General features: G+C 38.5%; 1 protein-coding gene across 1 annotated transcript in view; it reads left to right on the top strand.

Annotated features, from left to right (window-relative positions):
• Positions 1 to 24,068, top strand: part of LOC139733128 (methionine synthase-like) — a gene marked incomplete at its 3' end in the record, with an annotated part of 224,478 nt that overhangs the window by 36,004 nt on the left and 164,406 nt on the right. The window contains 3 exon segments of the mRNA XM_071643969.1: positions 1,368 to 1,530; positions 9,928 to 9,974; positions 9,976 to 10,098. Of these exon segments, the coding sequence (XP_071500070.1) occupies positions 1,368 to 1,530; positions 9,928 to 9,974; positions 9,976 to 10,098 (333 nt within the window).

Genomic DNA, 24,068 nt, shown 5'->3' with positions numbered 1-24,068 from the left:
AATATATACATGGAGATTCTCTTGGAAATTTTCTACCAAAGGTCAAAGCTCAAGTGAAAGTGCTATATTTCACTTTTTCATCCATATCTTGAAAGTGACTCTAGGTATTATGAAACTTAGTACACATTCATGCATGTTCTACCTGACAGTGATTCTCTTGGGTATTCTAGGGTCTTAGGGTCAAAGGTCAAGGGTCAAAGGCCAGGCTAAAATGCAAAAAATTTGTATTTAATACTGAAATTACACTTTTTCTTCATACCTTGAATATTACTCAGTGCATAAACTTACATAAGGGTCAAAAGTCAAGTAAAAGTCATCAAATCCCCAAATACGTGTACCTGCACTCTTAGACAATATAGCAAATCTAGTTTAAGAAAAGTGAACATTCAACACATTTGTGATAAACCTGTCATTTCAATATTTTGCCGGATATAAAACTGTCATCACACATTGTCGAGACATTGTACTACAGGATAGGAGAACCATGCATTATGGCGGAGGCATACCGACATTTCGAGTTTTATGAATACGAAAATGATACTTCAAAGCGAACGTCCCAGTTAACCAATAGCGCAAGCTCATTTTACAGAGTTTGGAAAATGGTAAGCAATTGCTAGAAAGAACAAGCAAAAGATCTGTTTATTATATGTTTTTGTGCAAATACTTGGTCTCTAAGCAAGTGCTTGTGCTTGTGCTTGTGCTTGCTAGCAAAAGCTTTTGTTCGCAAGCAATTGCTTGTTTTTATGAATCCGGCCCAATCTGAAGATTGATTTTGAACTCTAACATTATGTTGGGTATATTTTGCCTCTTGATGCATTAAATGATTTGTAAATCACAGCTGTATACATGTTGTGAAAGTGTTTGAAACTGTACCCTCCTGGAAAGTCAATTTTATCACTTTTCCGCTAAATTCTGACAATTAAAACTGATGGTATAATCTTCAAGAGTATTATTTATGAATTGACGTGTCAGATACAGTTGTACAAGTAAGTGCCCAGACATGCCCAATCAAGTGAATTTGATATTATTTCATCAATCTTTGCACAGTTTCTTGTGGATCCCTGTCCATGTCTTTACCATTATGCATAACTCCATAAGTAGGGATGGCTATTGCAAAAAGTACTTTAACCATCATCAGCACATACAACATACATGTATCTTTGAGTGCGGCTGGTCATCATGCAAGGAGACATGAATCAATTGTCTTCCTATCTATGAGGCAGATAAAGTTTGGCAATACTTCAAATGTTTTTGAGTGATGGTATTAGACATGGGTTCAAAGGTAATAAGACCGTGTGACTCCATATCTTCAACGTCCTGTGCTATTCTTGCTGTAAGTTGAATGGAATGGATCTATTTGTCACCAGGTGTATCGCCTTAATAAAGCCTCCGCTGAGCTTGCAAAGAGGGCAACTGATGATGTGTTGGCAGAGACGGGGATCAAACGCTACGTGGCTGGAGCCATGGGACCTACAAACAGGACTTTGTCCATTTCTCCTTCAGTGGAGAATCCTGCATACAGAAATATCAGTAAGTACTAGTGAAACCATACTGTACCAATGGTGACATTAGAAGCAAACAGGCTCAGAGGGTATCGAGAGTCTTTTTTCCCTGCCTCCCAGCAGAATTGCATAAGAAATTAAGAGGGTGGCAACCAAGCTTAGTTCACTGCATTGCTAGTACCCATCTACATTTGTAATTATACAACATCTACCTAAACCATGTGCATACATGTACCAACTTTTCAAGGTCATATACAGCACATGGCATATCGTCACTGGGACAACAAGACTTTGTATCTACAAAATGTCAAATGTTCAAGAGAGCCAAGAAACATGGTGGCCAAAGCACTGTAGTGAATGGGATAGCCTTTCCTTTGACATGCCCAGAGACTCCAACCCAAAGCACCTTCTGATCTGGAGATTCTCCCGCCTGAAACCCCTAGCAAACTGGAGACTCCAAGTTGATGTGTGCAAAGCGCAAAGTTCCTAGGGTTCTAGATGATCTCTGGTGCTACTATCTAAGGCTTTTTTTTTAAACATACAATAGCAATATTAAAGTAAGAAATCCTTTCCAACGGGAGACACAGAGCCAGGGCGGGAGAAATTAAATCTCAAACGGGAGAACGGGAGATTTTGCAAATATGGGTTTTCGGTGGGAGATCTCCTGTCGAAAACAGGAGAGTTGGAGTCATGCCATGGTGGCTTCATTTTTGGAGTAAGACAGTTGGGATTTGGCCAGGACATCACTTGACCCTAATCAGGCTGGGCTTTTTTGGCTATGCTATATCTGGGGGGGGGGGGGGGGGGGGGGGCGGATTCCGCCCCCCCTTCAGATCTCGCCTATGGAACGCGTGATCGCGCCAAAAATCGGCACACGCAATGCCCGCGACGTATACTATCAAAATGTGTGGTTGCTTTCTCCGAAAAATTTTTCTTATATTTTATATTAATTAATTATTGTAATTTATGCATAAAATCAGTTTGGGGCTCTAAATCACTTATTAATGCTCTAATTAAGCTAATTTCTTTTTAAAAATGTTTCTTGTATCATTCTCCTGAGACATAGTATTAAAAAAAATCTGTATCGAAATTAGTTTCTTATGTATTTCCTTGTTTTTCGACCTTTTGTTTTTGTTTGTTTTTTGGCCAAAATTTGTCACAGACATTTTTCGAAGCTTTATTATGCTAAAATGAATTAATTTTGTCCATTCTAAGTCAAGATATGAATTTTTATGTGAATTAATTGAAAAAACACAATTTGCATTGGATTTGTACACAAAATCACGTTTTGGAGCAATTTTGGGGTTGACAGATTTTATTCGAACGGGCGTCGCGTCAAAACGGTACGCGCGGGCACAACAATTTTGGTCTCAAAAGTTGCGCGATACTTGAAAGAAAAAAGTCATGAAACATCGCGGCGGGAGCTTATCGCGCTGCGAAGATATTGCGCGAAACGTCGAGGGGGGGCGGATTCCGCCCCCCCCCCCAGCCTGATTAGGGTTAACCCATTATTTGACAATTAATCCAAAAAACTCATTTTCACCAAAATTTCAGAAACAAGGTCTTGTCACCCCAGCGACGATATGGTACCATCTTACTAGACTTTTGTACGCTGTACATACATATGCTAATTATCTCATTATGCTAATTATTATATTCAAGACAATTCCATTGTTTAAAAGTACAAAACGGTGTTATAAATGGATTTCTGGTCATAGAAAACCTTCGGTAAGTCATATTATACCTGTGTTTCATACTCTCTGCGATGAAATGAACAGCATATAACATATTGCACTAATTAGCTGAATGTGCTAATGGACTTCTAAAAAATGATTGCTTAAGGTTGCCAAGGTACCAACCAAGCTCAGTTTTCTGCAATACTCCTCTAAAATGTGAATCAATCACAACAACAAAACCTTGGGCCCAACAACATTTTTAGGTCATATACATAGTATATATTACCATGTACTGGTGTACATTTGCAAATTAGCTCATTATGCTAATTCCAATATTCAAGACATTTGCATCATTTGAAATTGGAAATTGGTAAATGGATTACTTGTTACAGAAAAGCTTAAAACGTATTTCCCATGTGTTCAGGCTTCCTGTATTAGAATTAGTAATATATTCCTTATATATAGGCCAATTATGTAATTATGCTAATTAGGCTAATAAAAAAAAAAAAGTTGCCCAAGTTGCCAAGGTGAAAACAAGGCTAAATTTACTTCAATATCCTTCTAGAACATGAATCAACAACACCACCACCACCAACAACAACAACAACAAAACCCTTATACTTAACACCTTTTCAGGGTCTGAAACATTTCTTCTTGACTACTATTGAAACCAGGCAAGTGATTAATCAATGGTTTATACAGGGAATAAAAAAATGAATTCTTCTTACCAAGTGCATACTGTTATGTTGCAGATCAATGTTTTCAGTGGTTGCTACATGCTGTGTTATATATTGTTACAATGGAATTCACACACTACTGGTATTATCAGGCCATGAAATAGGATTTTGGAGGGGCAAGGCCATTTAGAAAAGGGCACTTTTTCCAAGAGGCCAGCCATTAAAGGGCACTTAGGTCAGTCAGAGGGGCACCAAGGCCACATTGGAAAGGGCATGTTGGGTGTTTATACGTGATGTGAATGCCCCACAGAGCTGTATGCTATCGACCGTGCTGCTACACTCCAGCAGCGCACGCACGCATAAGATCTCTCCGCAGCAGACGACGTTGGGCAGTAGGCCATACGCAATACGATGTAGGTTCTGTAATACAGTACGTTCTCAACGCATATGCCGCGCTCGCTTTGGAGTAGTCTGGCTTCCAGACCCTCTGCCCATACTATTTCGCTATTCATGATATTGACGCCCTCAGCGTCGAAAACTAGTATAGTTTTTAAATGTTGATTTTGTCGCGCCTTTGCCGTCGTCGCCGTGGAGTCCAGTTGGCAAAGGGTCTGGAAACCAGACTAGCTTTGGAGCACTTCCGGCACCATTTTGCTTTGAGCATTCGGGCATGAATGCAGAGCGAGAGAGATGGCAATGCTCGCAGCCGTCCGACAGGTCTGGCATTTTTTAGCATGGCTTGCGACCACTTGCTCCGGCCCGCCGCTGCCTATAGCTAGTAACTCTATGGCCGCTGCGCTGCGGAGGCAGTCAGGACGGTCAAAGCCGGTCGGGCGTACTTGTACGTACACGTCGTCTCGTATCTCGGAAAGATACTTTGAGTTTGAATCAGATATATTGGGACGCGAGTGAACTGAAGGTATGATATTTGAGATCAGGAAAGTTGTTCAAGCTTATTAAAGTGTAGACTTTGAGAAAGGGCATATTATACGTCATAAATAATAACTTTCATTCTAAAAGGGCACCACGGCCACAAGAAAAAGGGCACATTTTTTTTTGGCCGTAACTTTGATTAAGGAAAAAAAGGCATTGCGGCCAAGGAGAGGGGCACCGACGGCCATGGCCGTCGGTGGCCGTCGGTTAATTCGAGGCCTGTATTATAGATTGTGAACAAATTGTCTGTAATGGCTAAGCAGTTTGCATACAATCATACAGCCCAAGGGTCACTGCTTGTGCAGTACACAGAGCCAAATGTGTACAGTGTGTCACATGCATACCATGTATTTACCAAAAAGAGAGCAATTCGGGTACTGTTGGGGCCATTTGCAGAGCTGCCAACTCTCCTGGATTCTGTGGGAGACTCCCAGAAAATATCTTCCGACATCCTGAGTCATAGTAAAACTCTCCCAGATTTTAATGTTTTAATGTGAATGTTGACAAAATTGTCCTTTCTGTTCATGTTTTAGAATGAAAATAACTGCTTTCCCTGGAACCCAACTTTGAAGGAAAAGAATACTTTTAAGATCAAAATGTGGTTAGAATGCACGATGAAGCGGCCCTCATGATGGCTTGTTCAGAGTAACCACGCTCGCATGGTGCGCATGAGGTCTGGTAGAGCAAAATATGGTAAATACACGCTACTGAACATCGCTTCGCGGGCATGAGATTTGGGAAAGCAAAATACGGTACATGCTAAGGAGCATCACCGCACTACATGTAACTCCTCGTTTATTCAGCGAGGTATTGTGTGTATACTGCAGGGGAATCCTGTTAGAGCAAGATCGGATACAATGAGAATCTGCTTACGAGATAAATTGTCGAGTCCCAGCTAGCTTTGGGTCTTAACCTAAGTTAATTCAAAGTTTCTTTTATTGCGAGATAATTTCTGGCCTAAAAAAACAAAGAAAAAAAAAGACTTGTGTGGCTATAATGACATTTTGTTTCTTTTTAACTGAACAAACAACGAGCAAAATCACACATTTCAAAACCAGAAACTACTGTTGAATATAAAGTCCATTCTCAGTGTGATTGTCTGATTATCATTGCAATGCAGGCAGTGACTACACTGCCAGTGCCAAACAGAATGCCATCAAGAACTTATCGCTGCAAGTTCATGAAGCCTCTTTCTGAGTCGTGCAATGGAACAGCATCGGAATAAATGAAAACAAGAGATTATTAAGCAGAGGGGTGAAGATAGGAGGTATGGGCATTCTTTTCAAATTTGTCTGCCCTCTGTACAAATGAAAAGATCGGAACTGCACAGTTGCGATCCTACAAATTTCATTTGTACAGATGGCACTACAAATTAAGGAAAACTCATACCTCACAACATCGGAATAGCTAAAAGCTATAGCCTTCACTAAAGAATAGGCATACATGTTACCACAAATGCCACAATTCAAATTAGTGTTCTTTTTGGATCAAACAAGAAAAAATACATTGCATTTATGTATTATCCAAAGTGTTAAGTTCACTTTTCAAAAGGTACGTAGACCTAACAAGTAGGTATGTAACTGCATGTGAGTGGCTGATGTTTGCAAACATACAGTCAAACCTGTCTTAGCGGCCACCTGTCTTAGTGGCCACCTCTCTATAGCGGCCACCTGCTTATAGCGGCCACCTGCTTATAGCGACCACTGAAAAATCCCCCAGACGAAATTACTGTATTGTGGACTCTTTATATAGTGGCCACTCATTTTGTATCCCGTGGTGAATATCTACCTGCGTATAGCGGCCACAAAAAAATAGCTGAACCATTAAATCAGTCATGAATACGATGTCTTTTACGTTCATTGCGTGAATTCTACCGAGTCCTAGCTCAGTCTCAATCACACAGACGCCATTGACAACTCCTCATAACATCTTAGAATTTTACTAAAGTGCTGACTAATTAGTGTTTAAGTTCCTTTGAATAAGACAAATGGTACTTGTCTGGGTACTGTTTGTTATTTACGTAAGCTTCACACATTATCAATCTCCATCGAACTCGGCACTCGTGAACCCCGTTCATGCAAACCGGTATAACGAAACAGAGCAGTTCTTCAGGCCTGAAATGTTGTTCTTAAAATCAAAAGAACAGAAGCAGGCAAAGAAAAAACAAATAAAATAAAATGAATTGTGCAACAAAAACCCCCATAATAGCTACACATGCAAACTTGTTTGCTGGTTTTTGATTTTTTTTTAGAATAACATGCAATATTTTCTGCTATTTTAAAATGCAAATGTTGAAATTCAAAATGGCCACCAACCTGTCTATAGCGGCCACCTGTCTATAGTGGCTACTTTTGTTATTTCCCTTGGGTGGCCGCTGTAGACAGGTTTGACTGTATGGAATTGTACAATGTATAAATGTACCGAATTTGTATGGGTTTCGTCTAAAATTTGGAACATGTAAATTTTTTTCGATAAAAAAAAAATTAACACACAGAAAAATTCTATCCAATTTGATTGTAACTGTTCCTGAACCCTGACGAAATGTATATTCATTAAAATGCACTACGTTCACAAACATTAGCCACCAAGTTGTGTGTAGATACCCTCTTTACGTATCTTTTGATTGTGAGAAAAATTGAGTTACATGTCAAAATTAAATTGCAATGAGATCATGTGCTAAAATTTGAATGAACTCAACTGTATCATATCTAAATACTATCTCAGCCAATTTTGCGATCAACAGTTAATAATTTTTGTCGTCAATGACATTCATCAATCTCCTCAGATACACATTCATGCATTCAACATGATGCATCGCAACAAGCTGGTACTGGCATTTAAAGCCATCTGGGTCGAGTGCATATTTTGCGCAACTCAATGGTACTGCAATAGTGAGAGGAAAATTGGAAGTTGGGCAGGAACATTTGACAACAATGGCCAAGAATATATTAAATTTTCATCATAATTATCTTGAGTATGCTCTAGCACGTTCCTGTTGCATTTCCTGCTTTTTGTTGAACCCACCGGAGATGCGGGGAGACTAACGGATCGCCTGCGGCGTCTGTCCATCATCCGTCGAGGACTTCCATTTCAATCAAACTTGGAAGTAAGACCGGTAATACAAAGTTACACATTTTACCAGACATGAAGGTAATCTCAAGGTCAAAGGTCACAGACGGGTCAATGAACTTTAGGGCCCAATGTTAAGTATTTAGGGCGCGTTTCGATTATGGCTCATAACTTTTGATGTATATGTCTATTTGTGACCAAACTTGGATGGTAGATGTCCCTTGGGGATTTAAAGGTCACCACAAGATCAAAGATCACAGACAGGGGTCAACAAACTTTTAGGGCCCAATGTTCAGTGTTTACGGCACGTTTCGATTATGGCTCATAACTTTTGATCCCTATGTCCATTTGTGACCAAACTTGGATGGTAGATGTCCCTTTGGGAGTTGAAGGTCATCACATGGTCAAAGGTAACAGACAGGGGTAAACAAACTTTTAGGGCCCAATGTATGGCGCGTTTCGATTATGGCTCATAACTTGTGATCCCTATGTCCGTTTGTGACGAAACTTGGATGGTAGATGTCCCTTGGGGAGTTGAAGGTCACCACAAGGACAAAGGGCTTAGGCAGGGGTCAATGAACTTTAGGGCCCAATGATAAGTTTTTAGGGCGCGTTTCGATTATGGCTCAACTTTTGATGTATATGTCCATTTGTGACCAAACTTGGATGATAGATGTCCCTTGGGGAGTTGAAGGTCATCACAAGGTCAAAGGTCATAGGCAGTGTCAATGAACTTCCGGGAGTTAGAAAAACATTAATTTCTTCTACGCAAATGGGCGAGACACATTTTGGCATGTAACCCAATTTTACCTGAGTGTGTGTATATACAGAGTACTTGAGTTTTCAGATATGAAAAAAATGACCTGGAACCGACGATCTTGTTATAATTGGATTTGTAACATGACCACTGCGCAGTCCACAGTGCCAATCCTTGGGACAACTCTCAAGAAGCTACACAAGAATGTGGCTTACGTCAGGGATTGTGTACAGTGACAATGATCAGAGCATCATATTTCAACTTCGCTTGTTCTACATATTGTGCTGCGGTACCGTAATGAACTTGGTGTACACCACTAGTATATAGACTCTTGAGTGCAAGCAAATTGGTGGAACAGTATTAGAGGCTTGTACTGCTAACTGCACGCTTGGGGTTATTGCGTTGAGAGAACGCTGTCAGAATTACCTCCGAAGAAAGCGGCAAACGATATTTTGTTGGAAATAAAGAAAATTAGAATGAAACTAAACTTTTATGACAATCACATTAACATTACAAAACTTGTAATCATCACTGGACACTGGGCCATAAATTGTTACAAAAAACAGAGTCATTGCTGTATTAATAATTGTTATTCCAATGTACTTTCAATATGGTATATTTAGTTGACATAAAAAATGTGTGTACAAAAAGCATGTGAACTTTATACTATGTGGTCTACAAGCAAGGGGGCTTTGCCCCTGGACCCCAACTATAGAATAGTAAACATTCTTAAATCCCCAAATACATGCTCTTAGAAAATATAGTCATTCATCCAATTAAACTTAGTTCAAGGCAAATGAACATTCAACACATTTGTGACAAACATGTCATTTTAATATTTTGCCAATTATGTGAAACTATGATCACATTGTTAGGACGTACTATAGAGCTATTAGGAGAATCATGCATTATGGTGGAGGCATACCAGTCGCCATAGCGACATTTCTAATTTAAATATGTACTACTTGCTTCAGTGTAATGGTTTTAAATTGGGCATTAAAAAACCTGTATGTGAATCTTGTGAAAAATGATCAGGAGAGCTTGACAAGTACTTTTCGTATTCCTGTACAGTGTACAGTATTTTGGACCCATGTCCATCTGCAAACCTCTACTTGTATTACACCAGCTTTTATACCTTAGAAAGATGTGAACACTATTGTTGAGGATTCATAAACTCCTTTCAGCCCAACCAAAGTTACCCAGCTTTGTGTGACATTTTTTGCTTGTTTATTACCTTATTTTTGAGATTAAAGTTGAACAAGCCAGCTAAACTCACCACGTCATACACATTATTTTTTGCTTCATTTTTCCAGCCTTTGAGGAGATGGTGGCTGCATATGAGGAACAGGCCCGGGGGAGCTCTGCTGGATGGAGGAGCAGATGTGCTCTTGGTTGAGACAATATTTGACACCCTCAATGCCAAGGCTGCACTTTATGCCATCCAGAACCTGTTTGAGAAAGACTACCAAGCTGTACCAGTTTTTGTAAGTGTGCTGGGAGAAATAAATCAGACATAATTGTTTTTTTCGCGTAATCGTTTAAATATGAGATTCATTTGAAAGTAAGAAAAGATTCTAAAATCTTCCTAAATGTTATACGAGGTTGAGTTTTATAAAGAAGGAATTATATAGGTTATCGATATATTGATTACTCTGCCGTTCATGTACATGTAAAGACTGGTTTTAAGCAATTTCTATTATTTGTTTCTCTTCAGGTTAAATCTAGTTTTTATACCCCCACCCACACATAGTGTGTATGGGGGTATATAGGAATCACTCTGAGGGCAGATGGGCCGGTCGGTCGGGCGGGCGGGTGGTTGTTTGCAAAATTTTGTGAATTCGAACTAATCTCTCATTTTTTGAGCAATTGACCCAAAATTTGGCATGTGTGACCGCTATCAAAGGCAGATGTGCAAGACACCTTTTTCATTGGTATTGCATAATTCATTGCCATGACAATGATAGATTTTCAAAAGAATCTTACAAAATGTGGATTGAACTTCTCTCTCAGTTTTATAGCAATTCAGTTTAGATTTTGGATAGATATGCTATCAATTTAATGTGTAAATGAAAGAAAGATATTATTCAGAGGGATGAAGGTTCAGGTATGAGTCTCTTCAATTTGTCTCCCTCTACAAATTGAATTTATTAAGATCGCAACTGCTGAACTGTAAATTAACAAACATGTCAGAAAAAGGAACCAGTGGGACGCAAACCTGTCACCTACTGCTTTCCAGGCAGCAACACTACTACCAGGCTGTCCCTGGTTGCCAACAGTGAAACAATGAACATGGAACAAATAGCCAAGCTCCGAAATTCCGACATTGTTATGTTAAGTAGTCCAAGGCGGACTAGGCATGTTGAATGATCATTCTTTCATTTAACATGCCTTTTCCGCCTTACATATATATAAGCTTTAAACAAATTATCTAAAAATGATAAAACAGCATGATAATAAATCATTGTCACATTTTATGATGATTCATGTATGACCATTTTGAAATGCTTAAATTGGATTTCTAAGGCGCTATTTCCAACCGAGTTGGGCATGGCCTACGTCACACCATTTTGCAGGCTCTTGCACAATCGCTTGCAGGAATTGTTTTTCAAAAATCGCAAATGGAGATGATGGATTTCCTTGTGTAAAAACTGGTGAAAGATTTTGTGGTTTTATTCTTACTCTTCTTAATTATCAGTACAGCAAAAATTCTCAGGACTGCCTCCCTTTAAACACCAGCATCAGTAATCGTCTTCACTGCAGCAAATTAAGTCATCTAATCCTTTGCCAAACATGCAGAACAGCTGTCATCATCACCATACTAGTGAACTGCTTGACAAACCAGTCACTGTATTCCATCCATGGTAGCAAAGAAAAACTTGCTACAAACAATGCTAAGAGAAAGAAGAATACACCTTTCAGTATATGACAGACAAATGGACAAATTACTGATGCAAAAAGTTGACACAACACACTCACAAAATGGCTTTACTTCAAAATGTGAAAGGAAAGGGTGAGGTCATGTAAAAATAGAGAAATCATGCCAAGAGAGGTATGAGAAAGGACTGACATAAAGTAAAAGTTGAAAGAAGTTTGCAGCAAACACTAGCACGATAACAAGTACAAGGGAAGCATATTACATCCACATCACCATGATGCACCACACAAAACGAAAAAAAAAAATCTTTTTGCAACAAAATGAAGCAATCTGTAACAAAATGAAAACACAGACCACTCTAGAAAGTAAGTTCATACTTTGAAAAACAAAGGAATGGCAATAGGTAGACGCAGAGGAGAAATAAAAAGGCAGAAATTAGACGAGGAGGTGCCAACCAGAAAAACAATTTTGTTGTTGCACACACACTTGGCGCAGTCGTGAAGTTTCTTTTGCCCACAGTGCCTGGTCAACTTTTGACCGAAAAATCGGTAAGTATCTTGTCGCCGAGGATATGTTCCTTGGAGACCATGTCTGGCTTTATGGAATCCCCTCCTATACAGACCATAGGCTGTCCTCCTGGCTCCTGTAGGGATGCTCTGCCCGCTGTCGCACACAGACCAAATGTTACCAAAACAATAATGATAATAATGGGTATTTATAATGCCCTTTACCACTCAGTCTGAGTGCTCAAAGGGCAGGGGAAAAAAAGCCCTAATTTCATACTCCTTTTTTACATTTCAACAAATTTGGCATGAGGTGACACATTAATATGCAGTGATATTTCACGACAGGTAACTTTCCCACATTGTGCAGGCGAAATACTCACAGTAACTAGGTTAGATTGCAGAGATTTGCATCCGTATCACAACATTGCTATTCGCTAGCACTAAGTCACCATTTAATGTACATAAGCTGTGCTTTGATAGGCCAAGCTGCAGAGGGACCATTCCCATTGCACGTACAGTCCGACCTCTCCTATTTGGCCTTTATCCAGATCTCTCTATTATCCGGATGCGATCTCGGAGTGATTTTTTTTTTCCATTTTGATTATGGGGAAAAGGGGGATTTCAAACAAAATTCCTACACAAATTCACATGAATTACCTATTAATCCCAATGTAATTAACATGCATTCATATCTAATTTTTATCTATAAATAACATGCATTCACACACTCACTACCCCCAATTCATGGGAGAACATGGACAGAAAAAACATTTCATTAAATCAGGGCACGGTACAGGCAATTGTTAATTGAGCAAATTATCAGGGAATTCTGAACGCAGACCAGCTGACCCCTGGGCAGTTGATGAGGACGTGACTTGTTCATGCAAAATTGATACATTTGTACATGTAGATACCATTGGGTAGGCAGCTGTATTTATTAAGCCTTGTCTCCCATATCCAGAAAAATTCCTTGTACAGATGAGCACCAGTCTCGATATGTGCGGATAGGAGAGGTCAGACTGTACATGGCTTGTGATTTGCGAACGGATTCATATGTTGAAGAGCTGTTACAATAATATTGTATTGATGGACTGTTACAATGTAGTTGTGTGTTTTTTCATGAAAATTTCACCCAAATCCTAGATATTTCAAACAGCTGGTGAGTACATTGTATTTATTAGGTGATATGGTAACGGCATATCACCTATTGTGTTTGTACTGAATCTTTTTTTTTCTTTTTCTTCTTTCCTTCTGCCATATTTTGTGGACAAAATATCTCAACAATGACATGACCAAATAACATGAGATTTTCACTCAACATATCAATATCTCATGACATAAAACTTTTCATGACGATATCATATCTATGATGTCATCTAGGAGCCATTGTTTGATTTTCAGATAATATCAGATGATCTATCATAACTTCATAACTAAATGTCATTTCTGTATCATTTTCAGTAGACATAAAGTTCAAGTCACAACTGATCATCCTGTACTATGCTAATTACCCAGGTCATCATGATGCATGCGTCAAAATTCTAGAATGCTCAAAACACCTTTCCGACTGGTTTTCTATACGTTTCAGATGTCCGCACGTTTTTGCGTAAGCCACATGAAGATGCACTTTTAATATGCAAATTAGCACCTGTAATGAGAGAAAATCGACAGATCTCAGCTTCCCGTTATCCAATTTTAAAGATTTAAATGTATAAACTTATATTTTGTAGGTCAGTGAACACATACGATGTATGCCTTTCCGAATTGGTCATACAAAAATAATTTACATAAAATGCAAATTAGCAGTAACATTAAGAGTACATTCATAACAACAGTACTCACATTGGCATATTGCACGTTTTGCATATGGGGACGCAGGGTTGAGGGGGTAACTTTGGGCGCCTCCCAAGGGGCCGCTTCAAATGTACACCCTTTTTACTATATAAGTATTGTAAAGCAATGTCTCCTCTATTGATTACATTGCATTTCTTGGAAACAAAAGTACCCTTGCTATAAGGCACGATCAAATTTTGACAGCATGTACATTTGGAACATATATATTCGCGTTATATGATACTATATGTTTTCTATATTGCCAAGAGGATAAAGGGCATTTTGGGGGCACACGCCACAGGATCGCCCTTCAATAAGCACCCTCTTCATTGTGTAGATCTTGTAAAGCAAATGTTCTTCTATCATTTTCATAACTTTTCATTTATATGGGTGGGGGCGGAGTGACGTCACTTCCTCATAACGACGAACTTGCTGCCCTTAGTGCGATGAAAACAATTGCCGTCATGCAATGCCGTCATACAATACTTGTACATGAATTGCAATATATGGGACCATTCATTAGCACACATAAGCGAAGTTTACGTGGATCTACACTGGGGCTGTCAGTGCACGCTGTGTTACTACTGTCGCGTTTAACGCTGTTCATTTCACTGTTATTTACTGCTGAATCTAGTTCATTCTTTCAGTTAAAAGATGCTTTCATAGATTTTAAGATGTCTTTTGATTCGAGAGATACGGGACTAAACTGTCCTCCATCGGCCTTGCAGTTTTTCCTTACCGTGTACCCGCAGACTCGTGCAAGTCGTGGATCAATGACCCTACGCCGTGGCCAGACATTCAAACCATTCAATTCGCCGATGTGTACATGTAGGCCTACCTAACGAGTACACCTGGTTAGTAGGTTATCATTTACTTCCAGTAATTTGAATTTAGCGTGAAAGCCATAAGCTGGGATCTGTCTTCATTCTCCCGGCTGATAGCAGCTAACCACCTGTTCCTTCTCTCTGGGCTGCGATCACGCTTTGGAAGTTCAAAGAAAGACCGTTGGTTTTTTTTTGTCCGACACGTGATTAGACTATGATTATGGCAGCCAAACACAACACAACTTCGAGGCATTGTGAGGATGTGAAACAAACGATGAAATGATTTACGAATCTGCAGTAAAAATATCAGAAAGCTGTGCAAAAATCCCGATAACAATGTCAAAATGATAACCGATATTAAGACGATCATAGCACACTAGCGTATAGCGTTCATTCAGTGCAGTGCATGCATGTACAATGTACCGTGCGTGTATTATGCATGCGATGCATTGCGGAGCGCTGCACTAAGGTACGGTCGCTACGCATTTGTTTTCATCAGCCGGTCAGTTACTAGGGCTCGATGTTGAAAATGCCCGGATGTCCGCCCCCGCCTATAGACCGATTCAAGCGACTGTTCATGGAAGTGCGCCCTCTTAAGGCGACGCCATAACTGGGGGCCAAACAGGCCGGGTCGGCAAGCACCCTGCGTGCGTGGCAAGGGTGCCAGTGGCAGCCAGTGCTTTCACCACCCGGCGCCAGCCGGCCAGCGAGCTATCTCTGGCGCTGTCAGCGATTGACGCATCTGGCTTTGTGACAACTAGAGTCTACATTTTTTTTTTTTGCTAGCTAATCAAAAATAAATAAGATTAAACAACTTATACCAACTATGAGCGAATGGGTAGATGACATACGGCTGTAGCCAAAACTTGAATTTCAAGGTAAATATCGGTACGATCCGTGAATGTTTGTAGACTCTATTTCTTTGGCGATGACTTGAGTACTCGCGTGTAAGCCCCGTATATTCACATTTGTGTAATAGAATAAAAACCGCTGGGGAGAATTATTGCTAGGCGCAGGCAGACGTCTTGCTAATAAGCCTAGGCTGTTGACAAGTTAACTATTATAATTAAATACAAATAACGAATAAGAATCTTGAGCTAGATATGGCGCAATAAATTACAAGCTATCAGTTAACTTAACCCTTTTAGGGCAGGCTTTTGCCTTTACTCGGGAGTGTCGGGCCAGCAGGGTAGAATCTGTCTAACGTTAGATCTTGTCTAGAAATCTAGGCAAGAGTCCAGACTAGATCTAGACCTATTGACTTCTAGAACCCTACATCGTATATCATTTTCGGTTGTCGATAACTTGAGGCAAGCCTAACTAAGTAAACCTAACGGAATATAAATCTAGGCGTTTCTAGGCCGTATATGCCGAAACTTAAGTTACGACTACGTCGCCTGATGTCTACAACCAAAACTTCTACTGTTTTAGGTCTAAGTAACCTTGCAGAACATCACGCTAACGCCTAATATTATAATCTACAAAAGTGATTTTTAAATCATACTTTCTTAGTATGATTATGAAGCGGATGTTTGCCACCATCCATGGTTTGATATTTATAAGTATCACTTTATCAAAAGTCAAATTCAGACTTCCAGGCCAAAATTGAATAGGCCTATGGACAATTCAGTGCTGAACATTGAAAAAGTGAAAAAAAAATATAAGAATTTAACGCATCTTGAAACATTTATTTAGCTGTAGTGTAGGCTGTAAAATATTTGTTATGATAATAAAGTCTAGCCAGGAAGTGTATTCTAACTTTGGCAAGTAGGACACCAAGGATTAAAAAAAAAAATCAGTGAATCATCAAATTCTTTGATCTAACTTTGTCTTCTAAGATGAACAACATATTTTACGAATATGCAGTAATAACCTATAATTAAATAGAGAATCTAGTAGACATAGTTTGTTTCGAAATCTGTGCATTTTTATACCGTTGTATTTCACTTAATTGTCTTTAATTTGCCTTAATTTATGCGTCAGCGGTGTCTGAATTTCACACACTCTGTTATTTGTGCACCCAACAACTGCACAATGTGTTTTCCTGATCCTTCCTTTGAAGCTTTCAAAGTAGATCAATACGTCTGAATCACTCAATTTGTCCAAAAGAAAGGCATTAAAAGCCGCTGAATGACTTTTCCGCAGTGAGTAAACAATCACAATATTAGCGCGGCGCCGGCGGACGCCGGCTGCGGCGCAGCGGCCGCGCCCGGGTAACTATGCGCGATGGGTACGCTAGGCTGCTGAGCTGCAAGTGCAACTCGCTGGGTAGCTAGCTCGCTGGAAGCCCCTGTTGGCCCCCAGTTATGGCGACCGTTATAGCGCCGCTAGCGACGGTAGGTGAATAGGTCATCGAAATTGAATCGGTCTATAAGAGTGTATTTGCTGTATTGCAGGACCTACTTTCAAAACCATTCAAGCTAGAACAACTGTATTTGCGTTGCTAATATCCGTATTTTGTAATAAAGGGCATGAGCGTAGGTGTAAATTTACACACCTCCACAGAGATTACCCTTGAATGTTCACCTTTTTGACAATGTTATTGTACTATAGAGCAATATTTCCTCTATTAATTAGTTGCATTTTTTGGAAACAAAAGTGCCTTTGCTACACGGCACGATGGAATTTCGAAAACATGTACGTTTGGAACATATTCGTGTTATATGATATTATATGTTTTGTATTGCCGTGAGGGTGGAGTAATTTTTGGCACATCCCACAGGGTTGCCGTTTAATGCGCACCCTTTCCACTGTATAGATCTTGTAAAGTTAAGTCTCTTCTGTCAATTCCATTACTTGTCATCAATGAAAATTGTATTTGCTGTATTGCCGGGACTACTTTTACAACCATTCACGCTAGAACAGTGGTATTTGCGTTGCTAATATCTGTGTTTCGTAATAAGGGGGCGTGAGCGTAGGTGTGAATTTGGACATTTCCCTCGGGATTACTTTTGAATGTTCACCCTCTTGACAGTACTGTAGAGCAGTGTCTTCTCTATTAATTAGTTGTATTTCTTGGAAACAAAAGTGCCTTTGCTATAGGGCACGATGGAATTTTGAAAACATGTATGTCTGGAATATATTCGCGTTATATGATATTATATGTTTTCTATATTGCCGTGAGGGTGGAATATTTTTTTGGCACATCCCACAGGGTTGCCATTTAATGTGCATCCTCTTCACTGTATATAGATCTTGTAAGTTAATCCTCTTATCATTTCCGTGACTTTTCTTTGATAAAAAGTGTATTTGCTGTATTGCCGGGACTACTTTTAAAACCATCCCCGCTGTAACAACGGTGTTTGCGTTGCTAATATCTGTGTTTTGTCTTAAGGGGGCGTGAGCGTATGTATAATATTGGACCATTCCCAAGGGATTGTCTTTTGTTCACCCTTTGACAATATGGGTATTGTAGAGCGATGTCTCCTCTATTAACTACAATGTATTTTTGAAAACAAAAGTGCCCTTGATGTATGGCACGATCGAAGTTTGAAAACATGTACGTTTGAGACATATACATGTAGTATATTAGTGTTAATGATATTATGTTTTCTATATTGCCATGAGGGTGGTGTACTTTGGGGCACATCCCACAGGATTGGCATTTAATGTGCATCCTCTTACTGAATAGATATTGTGAAGCAATGCTTCTTCTATCATTTCCACGACATTCATTGATAGAAAAGTGAGTAGCTGTATCGCTGGAACTACTTCTAAAACCATGCACGAAAGAAAGGTCGGTATTTGCGTTCATAGTATCCGTTTGTTGTAATTACGGGCTTGAGCGGAGGCGTAAGTTTGGACACTTCCCAAGGGATTGCTTTTGAATGTTCCCCCTTTTGACAATATAGTTAATGTAGAGCAATTTTTCTTCTTGCAATTATATTGCATTTCTTGAAAACAAAAGGGCAATTGCTGTACAACCGTAACGACTATATGTGAAGGCATGGAAAATTGGAAAATATTCGTGCTATATGGTAGTGCATGTTTCCTATGTGGTATTGCCCTGGGGATTGGGTGATTTTAAACACATTCCACTCCGTTGCCTTTGAATGTGCACCCCTTTGACTATATGATTATTGTAAAGCAGTGTCTCTACCATTTACAAATCATGAAAAGTAAATTGTCTTTATGTACCACCCGGCAAAACAACTTTCTACATGCATGTACAACTGAGTTTGCTTTGGCATATAATGCATGTTTTGTTAGCATGTTTTGGGACCGCGACGGTCAGGATAGAGGTGATCTGGGCACTTCCCAAGGGCTTGCCTTTGAATGTCCACCTTTTTTTTTTTGGGGGGGGGGACGAAATACCAAAAAAAGTAGATATAGTAAAGCAACGTCTCCTATATTACCTTAATTGCATTTTACGAAAATAAAAGCGTATGTACGAGACAGGTGGAAGAATTTTTCAGAGGCATGTACCCATGGAACATTTTCGCTGTTGTATATACCGGTGTATACTGCATGTTTTTCATTGCCTTTAGGATGCATGGGGTTATTTGAGCACCTCCCACAAGGTGGCCTCTGCAAGTGAACCCTTTGGACTGTATAGATATTGTAGATCAATGTTGCTATTTTATCTTTACCCGGCAATTTTTATAGAAATAAAAGTGTCTTGATATGGCAGGAATTCAATTCAATACAATTCAATTCAATTTTTATTTCCTTTTTCGAAAAGAACATAAAGGCATCACTTTCTTTTTTGTAACAGAAAATGAGGTGCGTAAAACTATGTATGATGAAAAGAATGTACAATGATTGTACATCTTACGATGATTATACATAGTCATAAAACTCAAGTGATAGTCATAAAACTCAGGGAATGACTTTTTTTGAGACATGCACTTTTGGAACGACTGTAATTGCTTTCAAATTGGTATTTGCGTTATAAATGAGGGTCATATGTGTATAGAGACAATTAATGTGGGCATTTCCCATATAGTAGGCTCCCTTCGAATGATCACCACTTTCACTATGTCAGTGTAAGTCAAGATTGCAGAGCAATATATCTTCTGTTAACCCCATTGAATTTCATTAAATAAAAGTTTCTTTCCTAGAGGACCAGAAGAACTGTTTAAAGGCGTGTACTCATAGAACATACTGTATTTGCATTGGTACATGATTATTGCATGTCTTAGATTGCCTTTGGGTGGGGTAATTTTTGTCACCCTCCACGTGGTTTGCCTTCATATATGTGAACCATTTTCACCTTATAGATATTGTAGAACAATAATTCTGCTATAACTTCCACTGAATTTTAATGGAAATGAAACGAAAAGTACATTATAGAGGGTTTTTTTTGCTTCAAACAGCTGTATTCATGTGTGTATGATTATGTTTTGTACCATGCCGTGAGGGTATAGGGATAAATTCGGGTACCTCCCTGCGAGTCGCTTTGACTGTGCACCACTTTTTAAAGATATACACATTGTAGAAAATGTCTCCGCTGTCAATGCCAATTCTATTTCATGGAAATAAAATAGTCTTTGCTAGACGGCTAAACGACTTAAAAAAAACAAAACTTGTATGCTTAGAACAATGGAAATCACGTTGGTTAATGCATGTTTTGTAACTGGTCGTGGGGATAATTGATGATCGATATCTAGGGGAAGCTTTGGGCACTACCCACAGGGTTTCCTTTGACTGTGCCACTTTCAATATCTAAAAATCCCTCTAGGATGCGAGAGCTGAATCATCAAGATTCGAATAAACCACCCTCCAAATAGAGTTCATTCATTACAAAACAAATGTTGACCTTTTTTTGTTTAATTTCGTACTTTGATTCTACGTAATTAATGGATAAGCTATCATTATCTGTCTGATAACAAACTCTAATTTGCATAATATTATTCATGCTAGGTTACTAATGCTGTAAAGTTTGTTTTTGGTGAAGAGAAACTGAAATATCATATTTGAACACTCTTGATATGCTCATATCGGGCACTTTGATGCATTTGAATATCCGTTGGCTCGGTACCCTTTGCACATTATGCAAATGAGGCCCAGATTATGTACGTGGGAATGTTTGCCTTGCATTAACAGACATTGCAAACATAGGTTTCAACACTTTGGGTGTTCCAATCTGTAACCTAGAAGCATAATTTTCATGGAAACCTTGTATTTTTATCATTATAGGAATTAATTTGCAAATGAGGCCTAGATTATGTACATAGGAATGTTTGCATCGCACTAACTGACATTGTAAACATAGCTTTCAACACTTTCGGTGTTCCAATCTGAAACCTAGAAGCCTAGTTTTCCTGGAAACACTATTGTTATCATTATGGGAGGCAATTTGCATATTATGTTTCAACACTTTCAGTATTCCAATCAGAAACCTAGAAGCGTAGTTTTCCTGGAAACACTGTATTTTTATCATTATGGGAGCTAATTTGCATATTATGCAAATGAGGTCCAGATTATGTACTTGGAAATGTTTGCATCAAACTTTACACTGACATTCATTGCAAACATAGGTTTCAACACTTTTGGTGTTCCAATCTGATACCTAGAAGCCTAGTTTTCCTGGAAACACTGTATTTTTATCATTTTGGAAGCTAATTTGCATATTACGCAAATGAGGCCCAGATTATGTACATGGAAATGTTTGCATCGTACTGTCTAACAGACATTGCAAACATAGGTTTCAACACTTTCGGTGTTCTAATCTGAAACCTAGAAGCGTAGTTTTCCTGGAAACACTGTATTTTTATCATTATGAGAGCTAATTTGCATATTATGCATATGATGTCCAGACTATGTACATGGAAATGTTTGCATCGCACTAGCTGACATTGTAAACATACTAGTTTCAACACTTTCAGTGTTCCAATCTGAAACCTAGAAGCCTAGTTTTTCCTGGAAACACTGTATTTTTATTATTATGGGAGCTAATTTTTTTTGCATATTATGCAAATGAGGTCTAGATTATGTACATGGAAATGTTTGCATCGCACTAACTGACATTGTAAACATAGGTTTCAACACTTTCTGTGTTCCAATCTGAAACCTAGAAGCCTAGTTTTCATGGAAACACTATTTTTATCATTATTGGAGCTAATTTGCATATTATGCAAATTTAGCCACTTTGCCCCTCTGGATTTCTTGGGACTTTAATACCCTTTCCCGCTGCCCCTCTCGGTGAACCACTGTTGGATTCCCCGGTGAATTCACTGGGGAACCTCCCGGTGGAATTTTCACTGCCGTCGTTTCACACCTACGACAATGCTCTCGGTGAATTTTGTTGAATTGAATTGAATTGAATAACTGAAACTGCACCGGTCTTACACTCGAGACACAGTAAACAGTTCCAGCATATTTATTTTCGTATTTCACTTGAGATACATTTAATCGAAATACATTAAAAAGAATACAAACCAAGCAAGATACAAAATATGTTATAAATCGGGTCATGGACAGAAAGTGTGTCAGCATATATAATGTACATAAGACAATTCTCTATAACTTGTGAAATATGATGGAACTGCAAAAGCAAAGCTTGTAAACGCAGGTTCCAAGAAAATATACCAGTGTAAATTTGATATGCATTCAGTGGAGATAGGACACAAAGTAATAATGACTAAACTATATAAAAACTAAATTATCAAGGTACAAAGGAAAAAGAAAATAAAAGAGATGAAAAAGAAAAGAAAAAAAAACAAGAACCTAAGGAATAACAACAGGGTAAAAAAGTTAATATAGCATATAGATACACAAGTATATACACACACATATCTAGAATCAAATTCATAACGAGTTCAATATGTTACTACTGGTACGGATGCAGTGATTATATAATGGGAGCATAAACCAGAAGTAAACAATCATAAACTGCAGGTTGATTCATCATACATTAAATGAGGATACTGCAGATAACATATCAAAGAAAAATTCTAATCAGGCAGGTTATATTCATTTATTAACTTTGATTTCAATTTTTTTTTTAATATAAACATACTAGAGCAATTGATTAAGTCGGTGGGAAGATCATTCCAGAATTTAGGTCCGGTAAAAACAATTGTTTTTTGAGCAAGGAGTGTACAAGTACGTGGAAGGTGAAATGAATCTCTTTGTCTTGTTGGGTAAGCATGTACGGCATAGTTTTTCTGAAACATGTGGGTAAATATGTCAGGCAAGCCGTTGGCTGATAACTGAAACATAAATGTGCCTAAGTTATATAAAAACAAGTCAGCAACCTTAAGGAGTCTGTTCTCAAAGAAAAAATGATTCGTGTGACAATAAAAATCGGCTAAATTAACTGAACGAATAGCCCGTTTTTGTAGTTTGAAAATTTTATCAATGTGTAATTTGGCACAGTTGCCCCAGGCAAGTATACCGTAACTGAGATAGGGTAAAACAAGCGTTGAATATAAATTTTTTTAAATATACTTGGGAAAAAAATGTTTTAGCTTATTTAAGATCCCAGTATTTCTCGAAAGCATCTTAGACAAATAATCTATATGATATTTCCATGTTAATTCATGGTCAATATAAAGACCTAAAAATTTAGACGATTCAACTTGAGTCAAACAATCATTATTCATTTTTATATCGCCAGGCAAATGCGTAACAGAGTTACTAAATTACATATAAACAGTTTTGTTTACATTAAAGAGATAACTTATTTGCTTGATTCCACATTTGAACCGACATTAATTCTCTGTTCACTACTTCTAAAAGAGTTGTTGGATCTCGATGTGAAAAGAAAATATTAGAATCATCGGCAAAAAGAACAAAAGATAAAACATTAGATGAATTTCTAAAGTCATTTATATAAAGAATAAACAAAAGTGGGCCTAAAAGGGATCCTTGAGGGACCCCGCAAGATAGTGTTTTTAGACTGGAACTAAAGCCGTTGATATTTACAAACTGTTTCCTGTTAAATAGCTCCTGAACCAGTCCAAGGCCTTTCCACGTATCCCATAATGTGAGAGTTTATATAACAAAATACCATGATCGATAGTGTCAAAGGCCTTGGACAGGTCCAGGAATATACCAACAGTATGTGATGAGTCGTCTATAGCGTGGGCTACTTTATCTATAAAAGCAAGCACAGCGTGAGTAGTAGAGTGTTTTTTCCTAAATCCAGATTGAGACTCACAAAAAATATTACATTCATTTAAGAACTTAATTACACGAGAATATATCAAATGTTCAAGAATCTTAGAAATCACCATCAAAAGAGAAATAGGACGATAATTACTTACATCTTGATTATTACCTTTTTTATAAACCGGAACAACTTTAGCAATTTTCATTTGACTAGACACTACGCCAGTAACAAGGGACAAATTCAATATATATGTTAAAGGAGACAATATTGCGGATATAGTATTTTTCAGTAAAAAATTTGTAATACCATCATGTCCAGCACCCTTTTTTGCTTTTAACTTAAGAACTACCGTACATTCCTC

Source organism: Diadema antillarum, unplaced genomic scaffold (genome assembly GCF_040938485.1).
Source record: "Diadema antillarum isolate AM-2024a unplaced genomic scaffold, OU_Dant_1.0 seq00000461_RagTag, whole genome shotgun sequence".
NCBI classification, from domain to species: domain Eukaryota; kingdom Metazoa; phylum Echinodermata; class Echinoidea; order Diadematoida; family Diadematidae; genus Diadema; species Diadema antillarum.
This window is presented reverse-complemented; position numbering and strand designations above follow the sequence as displayed.